At 34.1% G+C, this 17,120-nt stretch overlaps 2 protein-coding genes and 1 long non-coding RNA gene across 3 annotated transcripts; all 3 read right to left on the minus strand.

The window, feature by feature from the left end:
- Positions 1-241: 241 nt before the first annotated feature.
- On the minus strand, positions 242-5,353 carry LOC127848071 (uncharacterized). The gene is made up of 2 exons (XR_008034341.1): positions 3,417-5,353; positions 242-2,361 (listed from the first exon to the last, which is right to left on the minus strand). It is a non-coding gene; the product is annotated as an uncharacterized LOC127848071 (long non-coding RNA).
- A 20-nt stretch (positions 5,354-5,373) lies between these two features.
- Positions 5,374-7,586, minus strand: LOC127848072 (uncharacterized). Its single transcript, XM_052380363.1, has 3 exons — positions 7,036-7,586; positions 6,572-6,790; positions 5,374-6,248 (listed from the first exon to the last, which is right to left on the minus strand). The coding sequence occupies exons 1-3, from the start codon at positions 7,472-7,474 to the stop codon at positions 5,875-5,877; spliced, it is 1,032 nt and encodes a 343-aa protein (XP_052236323.1). The 5' UTR covers positions 7,475-7,586; the 3' UTR covers positions 5,374-5,874.
- A 1,101-nt stretch (positions 7,587-8,687) lies between these two features.
- LOC127847915 (uncharacterized) lies at positions 8,688-15,409 on the minus strand. Its single transcript, XM_052380145.1, has 3 exons — positions 15,051-15,409; positions 13,495-13,713; positions 8,688-8,998 (listed from the first exon to the last, which is right to left on the minus strand). Exons 1-3 carry the CDS (start codon positions 15,100-15,102, stop codon positions 8,688-8,690), a joined length of 582 nt encoding a protein of 193 aa, XP_052236105.1. The 5' UTR covers positions 15,103-15,409.
- Between the last annotated feature and the right edge of the window lie 1,711 nt (positions 15,410-17,120).

Genomic DNA, 17,120 nt, shown 5'->3' on the forward strand with positions numbered 1-17,120 from the left:
TGATGATAATAATTATGAAATCTTTGCTTCTGAGGAAATTTATTACGTCTAAGTTTAACATTTCATAAATCTTTAATTTCATACTTGAAAACGTCGTTAGACATTTCATACTTGGAAACGCGTTATGAAATCGTATTCGGTATTACTGACAACCTTTACAATTGGATATCTGTATCCAATTAAGTTTTATACAAACATATGCATTTTAATCAGATTGTATCGATTTTCAACAACACACATACAGTTTTGGTAACAAACATTTTATTTGAAAAGAATATCAAATTTAAGACATTTAAAGTAGCTGTGCTCAAATTTAGGACATTTAAAGTAGCTGTGATAAATCCTTGTCTGTCATGTTATAAACAAAGTGCAGCTCTAGGTACATTAGCAGGAGATCTTTCTGTTCATCAATTTAAGGTCCTTTATTAGAGGCAAAACACAGGACAATAACAAACACCAATACATATGATTGGGGTCATCGCTTGATACATTCAAACTAAAGCATAGGGCCCATAAAGCTTGGTCCAGATGTACTCCTTAAAACATTACAGTATAAATAAAATTCATGTTCGTATAATTACAATTCATTCCAATAAAGTAATACAATGGCTGTATTTTAACAGAGCATCATAACTGGAACTTTCCGAGGCACGAAGAAATGAAAACAAACACACAAATATATAAACTACATCTCCCCTTTAACAAATAAACTTTTGAGATATAGCATCATAGAGTTTGATTTTCAGATCATCACAATGCATTTCAAAAGATTTGTCGTAATTGTGTATGTAAGTTGTATACTGACCAGACTTGGTTTTTTATAAAACTAAACACACAGTTTTTTGCTTATTATATTTAAGAAATAAATCTAGAAATATTTTGATGAACGTTATTGCAACTAAGAGCATGTGTAAGAATCGACATAGACACAGTAATTTCTATTAGATTACTAGTATGTAGAAATCTAATTAACGCGCCATGCACCCGATGATGTTTTATTATTTGTCAAACCAAAAGATATTTATGCTACCAATCGAAAATATTAAAAGTACGATTTAAGTAAAGATTAAAAAGATCCGCTTTTACAAAGACTTAATACCATACACTATTTTATATAAGCAAAAAAGGTTTTATAAACATGAGCCCTTTCGTGAAGAGATATTGTATCTAATATTTGAAATGAATTTTCGGTAGGATATTTATATTGACAAACACATACAAAGAAGCAAAAACAAACTATACCTATTCTGCATTTCTTTAACTGAAAATTCTTTTATTAATGTTTACACATTTACAATCCGATCCGAGAGATATCTTTTTCACAAATAGTGTCATGGCTATAAATACAATACATACAATTATAACAAATGCACGTTTCAATTGCTGTAATTGCAATAAAATATCAAATATATGTCTAATAGTAGCACATTTAATTACATCTATTGTATCTGGTGTGCCAAAATCATAGTTATTATTGATAATCTAGCATATTCATTTGATACGTTCACTAATTAGCCTTTGGGAACGCAACAATTAATCGGTTGTGAGTCTTGAATGAATTATTTGCATTTTAGAATAACTATGTTACAAACAGGGCAATACATATGAAGAAACATGTATAAAGGTAAATCGGGCTAAATGGTCGACTTTTCGGCTATAAGATAAATTGATGTTCTTCAATTTCAGAATTAAGGAGTGTGATTTGATTTTAAAGTAAGCATTAAATATGAATACGACAGACATAATGTGACTGACATATTAATACAAACTAAACAAAATACATTAAACAAAAACTACTATGTTTAAGATATGTCTTCATAATCTTTCTTTAAGGGCGACTTTAGCCGCCACACTATTTATCATCTTAAACAAAAATTGATAACAAATATAAATCTCGATATCTCTACAAAATGCTCCTCAGTGCAAATGCGTATCTTAAACAATAATCCAAATCTGGATAAAAAAACCATATTCGATACATATATCAGAGAAAGACTTAGTTTTATTTAGACATTGATAATTATGTTAAAAGTAATGCAATTATCGTATTCAAGCAATTGTATGTATTTGAAATTTTACATTATTTTATCATTATACAAGAAACATGGTAAGCAGATTTTCAACGTAAATAATAAAGCAATCTAAAGCATGGTATGCATATAATCTACATAACACACGCAATATCACATTCTTACTCAAGTTGTTTAGTAGACGCTTTTATATTTTTAGCAATAGTGACGATTAGCTTGACCCGACTTGCCACACATACGATTCCATGCTAAGTCTCTATGCACGCTTGCTTTATTAAAAGTTTAATCAAGATTAATCGATTCTTATTTAAGTTATTAAGCGGATCCCAACCTATTTCTTACAAAGATTATTTTCAACTTTGCTGATAAACGACTTGAAAAGCCATCGATTTCTCAATTGAGAATAAAGATGTTTTGCTTGCTTTCGTAACAAGTAAATACGTATGTGAAGTTTAAAAATATACATTTGCAAGTATGCAGGATATTGAATTTCATAAAAAAGAATTTCATCATTCCACTCTGCATTTTCTGCAAGCAAACATACATGTATAATAGGGTATCGTCTACACACACAATGTAATGTACATTTACATCAAAGTGAACATAGAATAACATAGGCATACTTAATCAAATATCAGAGACTTTATAAACATTGCACTCTTGTACACACATATATAAGGATATTGCTAATATAAAGGCGAAACAAGAAACGACAGGTTCATACTTAACAATTAAAAAATTGCATAAAATATTAATACGACATACATAATGCGATAGACATGTTGATACAAACTAAATACATTAAAATACTAAACACAAAACTACAATATTTAAGATATTTCTTCATAATTTTCCGTAAGGGCGACTTTAGCCACCACACTATTTATTATCTTAAACAAAAATTAATAACAAATATAAATTACAATATTTAGTCAAAATGCTGCTCAATTCAACTGCATATCTTAAACAGTTATCCAAATCTGGAGAAAAAAACATAATCTAAACATATGTCAGACAAAGACATAGTTTTATTGATACGTTGGTAATTATGTTTCAGGTAATGCAAATATATTATTCAAGCAATAAGATGTATTTGAACTTAAACAATATTCTGCTTTATACAAGAAACATGGCAACCAGGTGTTCAGCGTAAAAAATAAAGAAATCTAAAGCATGGTATGCATATAATCTACATAACACACACAATATCACATCCTAACTCAAGTTGTTTAGTAGACGTTTTTATATTTTTAGCAATAGTGACGATTAGCTTGACCCGACTTGCCACACATACGATTCCATGTTAAGTCTCTATGCACGCTTGCTTTATTAAACGTTTAATCAAGATTAATCGATTCTTATTTAAGTTATTGAGCGGACCCCAACCTATTTCTTACAAAGATTATATTCAACTTTGCTGATAAACGACTTGAAAAGGCATCGATTTCTCTATTGAAAATAAAGATGTTTTGCTTGCTTTCGTAACAAGTAAATACGTATGTGAAGTTTAAAAATATACATTTGCAAGTATGCAGGATATTGAATTTCATAAAAAGAACTTCATCATTCCACTCTGCATTTTCTGCAAGCAAACATACATACTTAATAAAGTATCGTCTACACACACAGTTTAATGTACTATTTACATCAAAATGAACATAGAATATCATAGGCATACTTAAACAATTATGACATACTTTATATATATGGCACTCTTGTACACACGTATTTTACATGTATAAGAATATTGTGAATACAAAGGCGAAACAACAAACAACAGGTATATACTTGTACAAAAGCCATCAAATACAGTTGTGACTATTAAATAAATAGATTGTAAAATGTAAACATGAGCATTAAGCTTAAAGAAGATACATTTATAGAGGGCCAAAGGCGTTCACTTGGGGCTAATTCAAGACATATAAAACACTCCCTACATCCCTCTTCCATAGAATTCGATGGACTAGTCCGATTTTCAAACCTGCTAGAAATATCTTAGGCCCGAATGTTATAAGCAAGTTTCTTGGCGATTGTGTAAAAATTATGACATTTTTAATGTTAACCAGTTTTTCTTTTATCCATATAAAAACTATCCCCGCCTCGCACCTATGTTTTTCGATTGACCTGAACAACTTTGAAGGCCGGCTAAGATATCTTTACAATAAACTTGCTAAGTTAGTTTCATGATAATGGCGCCAACTATATAACTTCTGTTGAATTCACAATGCTTTTCTAGCGACGTACAAGACAGGTTTCCCTGACCCATCTGGCTTGAAACCATGTTTTACAATTGAAGGTTCAAGCATTTAAGCCAAAACTAGTGACTTATAGAGAGTTCTCAAAGTTTCACTCAGGCCATATTATCTGCCCCTCTCCCCGATAGAGGCCATGTTCTTCAACTTTCAACGGGCCAAAATAATTTGTAACTCATGTGATTGTTTTTATTTTCTGCGCACGATATATGATTATTGGGAAAACCATGCGACTTCTAGAGTGTTTACAAGGTTTAAGAAAAGACGTATCAGGAAAACCTCAACCCCATATAGGGAATGTATTTAACGAAACAGATCCATTTTCGAACTCTAATCAAATATGATTTAAACAAATGTATAGATCAAACGTAATAAAGATTAGAATAAACGACATTGTTAAGAGTGTTCAAATAGTTTCGATATAACTAAGTAGGTGCTGAGCGAATTAGATGATGATAGGGCGAAACAATATGACTTCTATAGTATTTACAAGCGTTGTCTCACATTGTGTCCTAGCTTTTGATCCACGCGACACAGTTTCAAATTAAGTCAAGATATAACTGGGAAAACTGGTCTGACCAAGTTTTAAGCCAATTTTAAAATAAATGTGGCCTCTTGAGTGTTCATAATATATATTTTTGCGGACACCGCCGCACGACGGACAAAAGAGGTCACACAATCCCACCATAAGCACGTTGTCTCATCATAATTATAAATTGTCCTTATTAACATTAACTATCTCTTTACAAAATAAAACAACCATTTGTAACCCATGGTTAGAGCTTTAACATTTATAACAAAGATGATATTCGAAGTATGGGTATTAGAACATGTTTAGTTTCACCATTATTCAGGAAAAATATTATATACTACTAAAGTTTAATCGCATATTATGGTCACCAGGGTCAATTTTCGAAGACTAAACCATTTTATACTCCTTGGTTAAGAAAGTAAGAACAGAGTGATTACTAGCTCTTAAACTTTATGCAATAATAGCAATCTACTTGGAGGTAAAGAACCAACGTTGACCAACTTGTATAATTTTGACGAAATGGTTAATTGTATAAATTGTTTTTAAAAATACACATGTAACGATTGTACTGAACTTACGAAATTATCAATATCGTTAACACTATTTATTATACCAATTGTATATAGAACTATGGAACTTTTGACAAATTATCAAATCAAATTTACAACGTTTTGTGTTAGGACATTGACGTAAAATACGTTTAAAGCAACAACTGTATAATCGTAACATAAATTAAACATTCACAATATATAGCAAACAATAAACGAGCTTGCTGGTCAGGTGTTTAGGTAATCAAGTGGCTCATGACATCATTGTTTACCAAGAACCATTTAAAATCTTTTCTGATATGTCAATGGAACACATATATATAAGAAAAACTGCCCCGCAACCATAACAGTGTTTGCGGCAATGATTAACAACGGTTCCGAGCCAGTTTTTAACTCGATTGAGTTTATGATGAATTGAAAAAAAACTTCTATAACTTCATTGAAGTATGTTGATTGGTAAAACTCCCTGGAATTTCACTATTAATGCATTTAATACTTACTTCGACACCGACTCAAAAGAATTGGATTGCCTCTGGGTCCGCCCGCGATCCGTAGAAGGATCCCTTGCCTGGAAGTATTTCGAACCAAACTGCGAGCTGATCCGAAGAAGACTCCCTTGTCTGGAAATGTTTTGAACCAAACAGCGGTATCTCTTCCCCGGTATTGAAGTTGCCAACAATGGACGTCATACGCTGATGTATTTCGCTCATTTCGCCGGCCATTTTAGTAACGACGGCCCACATTTGTGGATTTTCAGTGCTCGTCACGGGCGGTGAGTTCGTCGGTGTTTGCGGACGAACGGAGAAGCTCGTTTTCATTAACCTACAGTACATTCTCCTCAGATCGTCTCTGCCGACATCGAGAAGAAGGTCAGATATAAACTGATCTGGAAAAAATTCAACGGGTACTGATAGTCACGATTTTCGATAGTTGGCATTGCTGAATCGAAGTAACAGTTTTATTAAATAAAAATGCGTTCTTTGAATGTAAGTAATATCTGTTTGACAAAGATGAATTCTTGAATGCATATACGCACATAGGTTTTAAATAATATTGAACATTTAGTGACAAGTCTGCAATTCCGACTATATTTTCATTGGAAATAAAGAAAGCCTTCTTATACCTCTACTCACAAATTATGTAAACACTTGTCATTTCATTAATTAAGAACTATTGGTTAAACTATGACAATTGTAGTTGCATACGTACCAACTGGGATAAGTTTGCGGCTGGTTTGAATCTCCTTGTATATTATACCAGCTAAAAAATACGACTGATCACGATCCATGTCTGCTTTAAGTGGGTCATGATCTTCCCAGACATACTTTTTCAAAACCTTTAGTTTTTCCTTGTGCCGCAGTCCTCGGCTGATCTTTCGAAGAATGGCTAGTACTGTCTCGTTTATTTCAATAAATTGTTCTACAACAACTAAACATACATATGTCAATAGCATTTGGTCAATAAAGTAAATGTCATTATACAAACATATTTTAATTTTCCAAAAAGGGTCTATAACATAGTAAAACACAGACATAAACATGCATTAAAACAAGGGATTTTGGAAATTAAGTTAGACTGTCAATGTTTTAATTAAACAAGATTAATTACGTCTGTTATATTTCATCATATATTTGTTTTGAATATCTAAAATGTAATTTGCATATAACAAATACCTCCTTCCTTTAGTTTGGCGGGAAGCGATTGAATCATTTCGAGTAGGTCTTTTTCTAACTGTTCAAATTCTATGGAGGCAAGGAACTTGTATTTCGTTAGTTGCACACCCATCGCAATCATTTCTATGGCCTGACTTCGAAGTTTGGATTGCATACTTTGTTCTCTTTCAGTGAACCATACGCTCATCCACGATGTGACCAGTTCTGAATGCTGATTAACAATGTTTTCCACCAATTGCTTGTTGTTATTTATTTCAGTTACTGTTTTCAGTGACTCCTCAAATTCCTGCACACGATTTTGTAATGCTTGCATATCAATTTGCCGTGAATGATCTTTTTCTAGCTTCTTTAACATGTCTTCAAATGTTCTTACAATAGCTTTGGCTGCGAGCATATTTTGGTTTTGCTCATTTCGGATCCGGTGTATATCGTTTGACATTCTGTACAACTTCTAGATAAGACCGTTCAAGGTTTTCACGTGCGGTGTGCAGTTGTTTGTACACACTGGATAACTTGTCTTGTTGTTCTGTGGCAACCAACGTTGTGTCAGTTAGTCCTATAAATAAAAATGTCTTCTTGTAACAACGGAATATTCAAGCACCAGAAGCATTATCAAGAGCAAAATTATTCGCGGAAACGGCAAGTAATTTTTTACGAAAGTGATCTATTGGCCTAAACAATACCGTACTATACAAAATTTGCAACAAAATATTCAACATTAAACTGAATAAAGCTGGGTTTCGATCCCACTTGGCATGGTCTATGCAACTGATTCGGTCGATTTTCCGGATAAAAAATAACTTGAACGTAAAACAGGACAATACTTTTGTAAACAAATCACATTTATTATTCCTTTGGAAAGCATGCTTTGCTGTGTTTTTGGTCAATATCGGGGTATTTTGGTCTCTAGGATGATGTGTATTACTTGGTACTACTAGAAATGTTATTCTTACATAAATGTCTTCCCAAATGTTTAATAAGCTAACATGTACTTAAACAGATTGTATGTACTGTCCAATATATGCACGTGTGCTGCTACTATATTTATAAAAATAATGAAAGCCATACAGATATGATGGATACAAAACGAAGCAGGTAAAGTCGCAGTACTTTATGTTGAATAAATTGAAACACACCGGGTACTAATCCTGCAAACACTCACGGCGCCTATGACTTTTTTTTATAGATTTCAAGAGCGTCGAATTTAATGGTTTATTATAATTACTCTGAATGTGGTGATGCTTAAAGTTATTATTGGTTTTACTTCCCGTAATGGGGTTTCCTATTATGCACTTAGTATCTTGAGTGTACCAATAAATAGTGTTAATACGGTATTTGAGTATTAATACACTCTGAATCATGTTATATGATTCACGTGCTTGTTTTAAAGACATGTTCATCAAATAATTTAATGTGTGTATTATATAAGTAAATTAACTGCTTATGTCGAAATTGAATTTTTTAATAAATTGCCCGCACAATGTGGGTCCATTCAGATTTAAAAGCCGTTTAGTCCCTTGAAAATAAACAACCTATAACATAGCGCCATCAATATGAAGTATGCATGGAACAAAATCTGATTCTTCATATATATTTTTGGCTAAAAGTAAGAATTTACTTAAGCGCTAATTAATTTTTGTAAGTATTATTATTCAAAACGAAAACATTACATACCAGTTGAAGGCCTTCTCCCCAATTTGAATGATATCTATGCCCAGAACGTGTAACTCCGAGTAGGTATCACCGCCGATTAACCGTCGTTCCATGAGCTCAACGTACTTTGCAGGAACCATGAATGTAATCAGCAAACTTGATGAGGGCTCAATCCAAACAATTACAACGTACTGGTTAGGCACAAATAGTACTCGCGAAAGGCGATTTCTGAGGTCTTCTATGTACTGACTTGTGCAGTTACTGAAGTCTTTTCCATGGACATGCATTTTTACGTATTTGTATCCGTTTTCTGAAACAACCATTGGTTAACCAAAAGGCTCTTTAACCGACGTTACTTTAATGAGAAAACACGTGTTTTTATGGTGTTAAAAACGAACAACTATATAATGACAATATAAAACAATTCTACTGATGGGCATGTATATTTCTACAGGGAAAAAGATTCACAAGTATATACTCAATTTAGACAAATAATAATGATGATATTGTTTTTAACATCGAATGGTTGCTTACATTATTACAATACATGTAAATAGTTGCATGTTTATGTTATGCAATCGTACCATATTCTACCATATAGATGTACCGATCGTTTCATTTTATTTAAACATATATATACCTATTTGGATATAAATGTGAGTAATTCTCATGAGAATTACATTTCGAGGACAAGATTGAAGCTTGTTTATGCATGTACACTAAGATTGTATTTGCAGCTTTGTTATAAAAATATTTGCATATTATTATACGAAATTCATCCTTTAAATACACGCGAACATGGTAAAAAACTGATAGACAATGCATATGAACTTATTTAAGCTTTCTATTCAGATTAATATGCAACCAACGTTTTTGAAAATTGAATCTTCGCTACAAAATGATTTTGGCTAAATTCTTCCAACCAAAGTTGTACGACCTTTTTCTTTCATCCGTTCATACAATGCAAATTCTGCAATAATGTAAACTGTGTTAAATATACCTGAACCTATTAATAAACATACAAGTGAAAAATTACATTTATAACCGGATTTAACAAGAGCACCGCCTCGCGGGTGCAGACCGCTCATCTATTTTCTTTTTAAAGGTGAAGGGACTCTCATTTTCAATCACAAAGGAGGGAGGGGTTTATTACACTATCTTCCAAAAATGCGAAAACAAAAATGCAAAAAAAAAAAATCGGGTGGGGGGGGTGGGTGGGTGGGGGGATTCTTGTTTGCGATGGTTGGACGGTATTTCAAACATAAAATGATAAAAATAAATATTTGTGTTTTTAACCGTTTCAAAAAAAAATAGGGGGGGGGGGGGGGGTATAGTGTGAGGGTGGGTAGGTCATTTGTGAGATGATCTTAAAAAAATAATAGTGGGAGGATTCGGGGGGGGGGAGGGGGATTCTTGGGTGCGATGGTTGGACGGTATTTCAAACATAAAATAATAAAAATAAATATTTGTGTTTTTTAACCGTTTCAAAAAAAAATTGGGGGGTGGGGTGGGGGGGTATAGTGTGAGGGTGTGGTGGTCATTTGTGAGATGATCTTAAAAAAAATAGGGGGGGGGAATTCGGGGGGAGAGGGGGGAGGGCACGGGGGATGGTTTGGGTGGAGTCGATTGTGGTATGTCAGGTAAGAGTAGTTTTGTCAAAGTATCAATCAAATCTAATCATAAATAAAGAAGTTATGGCAATTTTAGCAAAATTCAATAATTTGACCTTGAGAGTCAAGATCATTCAAAGGTCAAGGTAAAATTCAACTTGCCAGGTACAGTAACCTCATGATAGCATGAAAGTATTTGAAGTTTTAAAGCAATAGCCTTGATACTTCAGAAGTAAAGTGGATCGAAACACAAAATTTAACCATATATTCAATGGTTACTAGTCAAAAAAGGGCCATAATTCCGTAAAAATGACAACCAGAGTTATGCAACTTGTCCTTTTACTGTACCCTTATGATAGTTTGCGAGTGTTCCAAGTATGAAAGCAATATCTATGATACTTTAGGGGTAAAGTAGACCAAAACACAAAACTTAACCAAATTTTCAATTTTCTAAGTATAAAGGGCCCATAATTCCGTCCAAATGCCAGTCAGAGTTACGTAACTTTGCCTGCACAGTCCCCTTATGATAGTTAATAAGTGTTGCAAGTATGTAAGCGATAGCTTTGATACTGTAGGAATAAAGTGGACCTAACACAAAACTTAACCAAATTTTCAATTTTCTAAGTATAAAAAGGGCACATAATTCTGTCAAAATGCCAGTCAGAGTTACATTACTTTGCCTGCACAGTCCCCTTATGATAGTAAGTAAGTGTACCAAGTTTGAATGCAATAGCATTGATACTTTCTGAGAAAAGTGGACCTAAACGCAAAACTTAACCGGACGCCAACGCCGACGCCGACAGCCAAGGTGATGACAATAGCTCATATTTTTTTTTCAATGAGATGAGCTTAAAATCAACTGTTAATGTCATCTCAATTATGAGTAACTAGGGGCAGATACATTTCAGAATGACCAAACATTCAGCAATTTGGTCAAGAGGTCAGATTGCAAGGTCCTGTATAAGAAAATTGTTTTATTTGCTTATACTTAAACACAAATGCCAATTAAGAAGAGTGATTTCATTTTATTCTTAATCAACATTTTCTTTAGAGAATGCAACTCAACAGTCGATTAGTACACATAAAATTAAGTAAAGTTATATAAGATGCCTGCGGGCGACATGATCAACATATCCTTTCCGATGACAAGATGCCATTTATATTAACAAAACATCATATATGTGTAGCGTTATCTGTTTAGCATGTGAAACAAATGGTTTTTTCCGATGAATAATATAGTTACCGTCTCAACAAATTAAGATCTCTCCGGAACATTTGTGGCAAGTTGTCTTTAAATTTGCTTAAGTAACGTTGAACTATAGAAACAGGTTTTTCGGTCGAAGCACCGTCTCGTTAAATTAAATATGTGTGCAAGATATTTTAAAATTGCACCACGAACGGTAAAGCTTCTTTAAGCTCACGATTAATTATCCCTTAAGTTATCATTTGAACTCTTATTGTCGACTTTGACTGAGCGACATGGGTCTTACATGCGACAGACCGTATGCAGACGGGAATGTTCGTCGAATCGGTTTAGATAAAACTGAACAATATTACCGTGTGCATGACAAAAAACTAAACGCATATGATGCAATCATTTTAAAAATTGTATGCCGCCACCGAATCTAACATTTCAAGGCTTCAACATGAAACTGACCAACTTGGTTTCTGGATTAAATAAGACGAGGTGGCTGTATAATAAAAGTAGACGCTTGTACTGTGAATGCACCAGCCTTTGCGCCTGAAAACCACTAATGGTATGTAATAACACGTTGCAACTTGGTATATATCTTTATATACGCTTCAGCGACACGTATTTTAAGTTATACGTATTAATGAATAGAAAGCACCTAAGATATTGACTTTACATTTTGAAAAATACAATTTCATGAAATAAAATACAAATACACATAAATTAAAACTTCAGGTTCACCAGTATAAGAGGAAACCACCATTTTACATTGCGGCCATTCATTTATGGCAAGGAACCTATTGCCATAAGTGAGACGCAAAACAAAACAAACACGTACATAACAAACGCATGCATATGAGCAAGACTGTTGTAACCGCCGTGGAACGCTAAATGCAAACGCTCTTGGGGTTAAAACCTGTTTTGAGGGAGCCCTAATCCTCTCACTTGGCCCAGAAAATATTCAAGTGTGTATACAAATTAATGTAAAAGAAGTAGAAATAAACAAGAATATAGATCATTCAATTACTATTTAACTACTAACAACCCAATGGTCATATACAGACCAGAGCTCCAGAACCGTAATTTTCTTAGGCACGATGGAACAATCAAAACAAGTATCAGCTACATTTCGTCTTTATTAAGTGACGTAAGAGACATAACATCATATAGCTTTTATATGCAGACCATCGTTGCGAATAATAGGACGAAACCGAAGTAAAGCTTGTGAAAGAGAAAGGCCAAATTACAAAGCATATGTTTGTATGTCTCTGTTTAGCAAATATTTCTTAAACCTAAGAAAGATTAATAAAAGCGTTTCACATAGTTTGAAGATAAAATTATAATCAAATTACGTATAACTTCAAGCGATATAAATAATAATTGTCAAGAAATTTAAAAGTGTAACTTTATCGTTATCTCAAACTTGAAAATTATCTGCCATTACTCACTTTTGTGTTTTGCAAGTGAGTACGAATATGTATTGAGTATCATGCATAATTTACATATATTAATTCCAAGACCATATTGAAAACACTTTTTATGCATAACTTATTTTCTAGCTTGTTAAATTTTAATACTCATAAAACCGGTTGAAACATTAAACCACCTGTCTGCAGTATAACATTTTAATGCTTGAACGCATTTTACTTCTGCGAACAATTATAATCTGTCCAATAATCATGGATTTCAACGTCTATTATTATATATGGTGTTTTATTCCAATTGATAAGCCTTCTTACGGGATTTTGGGTGTTGGTATAAACGGAACTACATTTTTGATTCCACGTACACAGTTTCGTGACATTGGCCTTTGACTTGATGACCTCAAATTCGATAGGCTTGTTCCACTCCTCGAATAATCCATTACCCTTATAAATATGTGTTTTTGTCAAAGAGTATTCTAAATATCGCGCAGAAACAAATGGTCTAGGCACCGACCGACCACGCGCTCGACGGACAGGTGCAATTATGCAAATATGTAACAAAACAAAATGTATAACAAACCTGGTTCGGCTGTTGCAGGATAGAAGTAGAGAGTGTTGCCCATTTCTCTGAAAAACTCGATTACTTTTTCAACAAGATCAACCCGTCCAGCGACTTTTAGTATCACTTGTAAATACACCATGTTTTCCCTGTTTAAATATGTTTTCGTCTTTAACAACGTGAACAAAGTGCGCACATCTTTGATTGAGTCTAGGACAGACGAAGAAATTCCATCAGCACCTGCAAAAAAGCATTCAAACGGGTTTTCAACTTGAGAACATGTCTTCAATTGCTAAGTGTAAACAGACAGTATAAGCCAGTAAACCAACCTCAATTGTTTATAACTATGACAAACCACAATAGTGGTGGTGTACAAGACGATGTTTGTAAAAACATGCAGAAATCTAACTAGCATATCAAGTTTACCGGTCAGCCATTTTAAAGAATATCGAACGGATACAGTAACATGATATACTTGTTCATGTAGATTAACTACATTAGAGTTAATAAAAATCAGAATGGCGCTCCAGAAAAAGTCTTCTTCAAAAGTTGCCAACATTCCACCACATTAAACACATCAACACGACCATGCTTTAAAAGATATATGGTATTTAGTTTTGTAGATATTTGAACACCAACGAAATAAACTAATAGAGGAAAGGTGAACATTTTTATTCTGATCAACACGCACTACTGCTCCTACTTTTAAATTAAGGTCGATAGTTTTCAATTGCACAGCAGTTGAAGAAATCGTCCCAGCGAAAATTAAAACGCACTAAGTGACCCCGTGACCTTGTTTTTGACCCGGCAAGGCCCATGTTCGAACTTGGCCTAGATATCATCTAGATTCAACTTCTGACCAAGTTTGGTGAAGATCGGATGAAAACTACTTGAATTAGAGAGCGGACACCATGCTCAATGTTAAAAACGCACTAAGTGACCCCGTGACCTAGTTTTTGACCTGCCATGACCAATGTTAGAACTTGGCATAGACATCATCTAGATACAACTTCTGACCAAGTGTGGTGAAGCTCTGATGAAAACCACTTGCATTAGAGAGCGGACAACATGCTGAATGTTTAAAACGCACAAAGTGACCCCGTGACCTAGTTTTTGACCCGGCAAGGCCCATGTTCGAACTTGGCCTAGATATCATCTAGATACAACTTCTGACCAAGTTTGGTAAAGATCGGATGAAAACTTCTTGAATTAGAGAGCGGACACGCGGACCGACCGACCGACAGACCGACAGACAAGCTCACTCCTATATACCCCCATAAACTGCGTGACGTGGGGGTATAAATATCCGATGATGATTATATAAAAGCGTTCTAGTAGACAGTACATTTCTTTAGCCTAATGATCCTTTCCGTTGGTATTAATTGTTTAAAACACATACTCGTCATAGCTGTTCACTGCTTCCACTAACATTCCAAAGTTTGTTGCAAGCCTTCGTAATTTTGTAATCCCAGTAGAAATAAAACGTTCTAAGTAAAATCCATTTTTGAAATAGCCCCTTTATAATATCGTTTTAACCTAGTATGCAATTAAAACTACGTGTGTAGCATAAAACACACCATCCTTTGCGAAGACCGTAGATTCTTTAGTTGATGTTTCGCTAATATTCATAGTTAGATCCTGTGTGCTTTCGAATTCACGCTGTATCTGACTTCTGTTTGGCGGACCTGGTTACCTGCTGATTCACGACCCTCAAATCTTCGAGCCACGTCCATCAATGATACATTACCCTCGTCATACTGCATTTCGACATTTCCGTAACCAAACGAGTTGCAGAAGTCAACGGGAAATAAAATAATGGTATATTGAGTTCAACCACCTATAAATACCCAACTCAAACTAAAAGATAACTTTCATATATAAATGTAGTCTTTATTGTACATTTTGATAGTTTTTCGTCCTCTTTTTAAGTGTTTTATGTCTTTAAATACTCTGATCAAAACAGGCTTTCAAGAAGTTTCAAATGTTGCTCGTGATTCCTCATATATTCTTACCCGGTAATTTTTGTTTCTTTAAACATCCTTCAATCCATCTTGAATGCTCTCTTACTGCCGTGCACGAAAAGAAGATTCCGTAAAAAACAAATATACTTGCCCAGAAAGAACAACCAAACAACATTATGTATAACGTTGCCTTATTTTCAAATAACAAAGCATTATGCAATATCTGGATGGCTCTTACGAAACTGCGTGTCACTTAAATCACGAATCTGTTCATTGGTTCATGTTCAACCTGGTCAGGCAACTGCACGAAAATATATCCATAACATCGAACGTAGACTGTTTATTAACAGGGAAATACACTAACGCTACCAACAACATCCTCATGCAGGAAAGCTAACAAATGAAAGTTGGCATATAAGTGGTTATGCGAATATCGGCTGCAGTTCCGTTTATTCATTTGTAACATCCAGAAGGCGTATCCACTTTTTACAATTGAGAAAACAATCAGCCTTTGAAGATGAATTAGTGGATGACCATCAACGCGGAAATCATGTTTGTTGATTTGCTGATTTCTGTTCGTGTCATTTAGTCGTGCTACGAACTTAAATATTTTATGAAATATCGCATTAACACGAAAAACTCTTCAAATACCGGCCATGGCTAACTAACATACTTAGAACTGTTAAGCTACAAACGCAATGGAATACCAAAAGCTAGACAAAAACATCATTCTAACCAGCATCAGTGTTCTTTTCATTTCAGTTTATAAAATATTTTTTCACCATATGAAGCCGCACACTACTCTCAATCACGAATACGGTTTCATCTTGTTAACAGCCTTGAATCAACCAGAGTAAATCAAGGGTTCAACCAGAATAACATCTTGCTTAGGCCATATGACTGTGAATACGATTTATAGTTGAAATTGTGTGAACAGTAACTAAACTACTGCGAGTATTTAAAATATGCTTCATCTGTACATACAAATGAGTAAACGAAATAAAACAAACACAGTATAAATGAGTAAACGAAATAAAACAAACACACGTATTGTCTACGTTATTTACTTAGATTTAATAAGTGAATCATGTAAAATAGTAATACTTATGCAATGTTTGTGCGTCAAGTCTTTTACCTGAAAATTGTAACTTCAGCTTTTCCAAGTTTCAAATACCAATGTTGTCAGCAAGTTCTCCAATGAATTTATTAAACTGCCAATCCTCAGGGGGCTCTGGGAATACCAGTTGGTCATCCTTTTGGTCTGTTTGTAAGTTCGGCTTTCCCAAGGTGTCTGAAGAGTTACACGACGTCATCGACATATCTTCCATTGAATGAGTTGTTGTATCCACGTCTGACATTGCGAGCCAACGACTTGTTTTGAAAGAATTGTTTGTTGAACCTCTTAGCTACCCTTGCAGAATGCGACTCAAGAATTGCGTCTGAAGAAATAGTGCAGGTGCATTATTACAATTCTTTATTTTTATTTTCGCAAAATAAATTGAATTTGTATCCGTCTATAGATATACTATTCTTGACGGGATATCAGATAAATGCATATCAACGACAAACGTTGGATTGGTATATAACGCACTTAGTTATTCAATAAACTCTCGCATGTCTGACGTCAAAGGGTAATATAACAACCGATGGAACTTCTGAAACTTAATAACCATGAAACGGCTAAAA

The sequence above is a fragment of the Dreissena polymorpha genome, chromosome 10 (assembly GCF_020536995.1).
Source record: "Dreissena polymorpha isolate Duluth1 chromosome 10, UMN_Dpol_1.0, whole genome shotgun sequence".
Lineage (NCBI taxonomy): Eukaryota > Metazoa > Mollusca > Bivalvia > Myida > Dreissenidae > Dreissena > Dreissena polymorpha.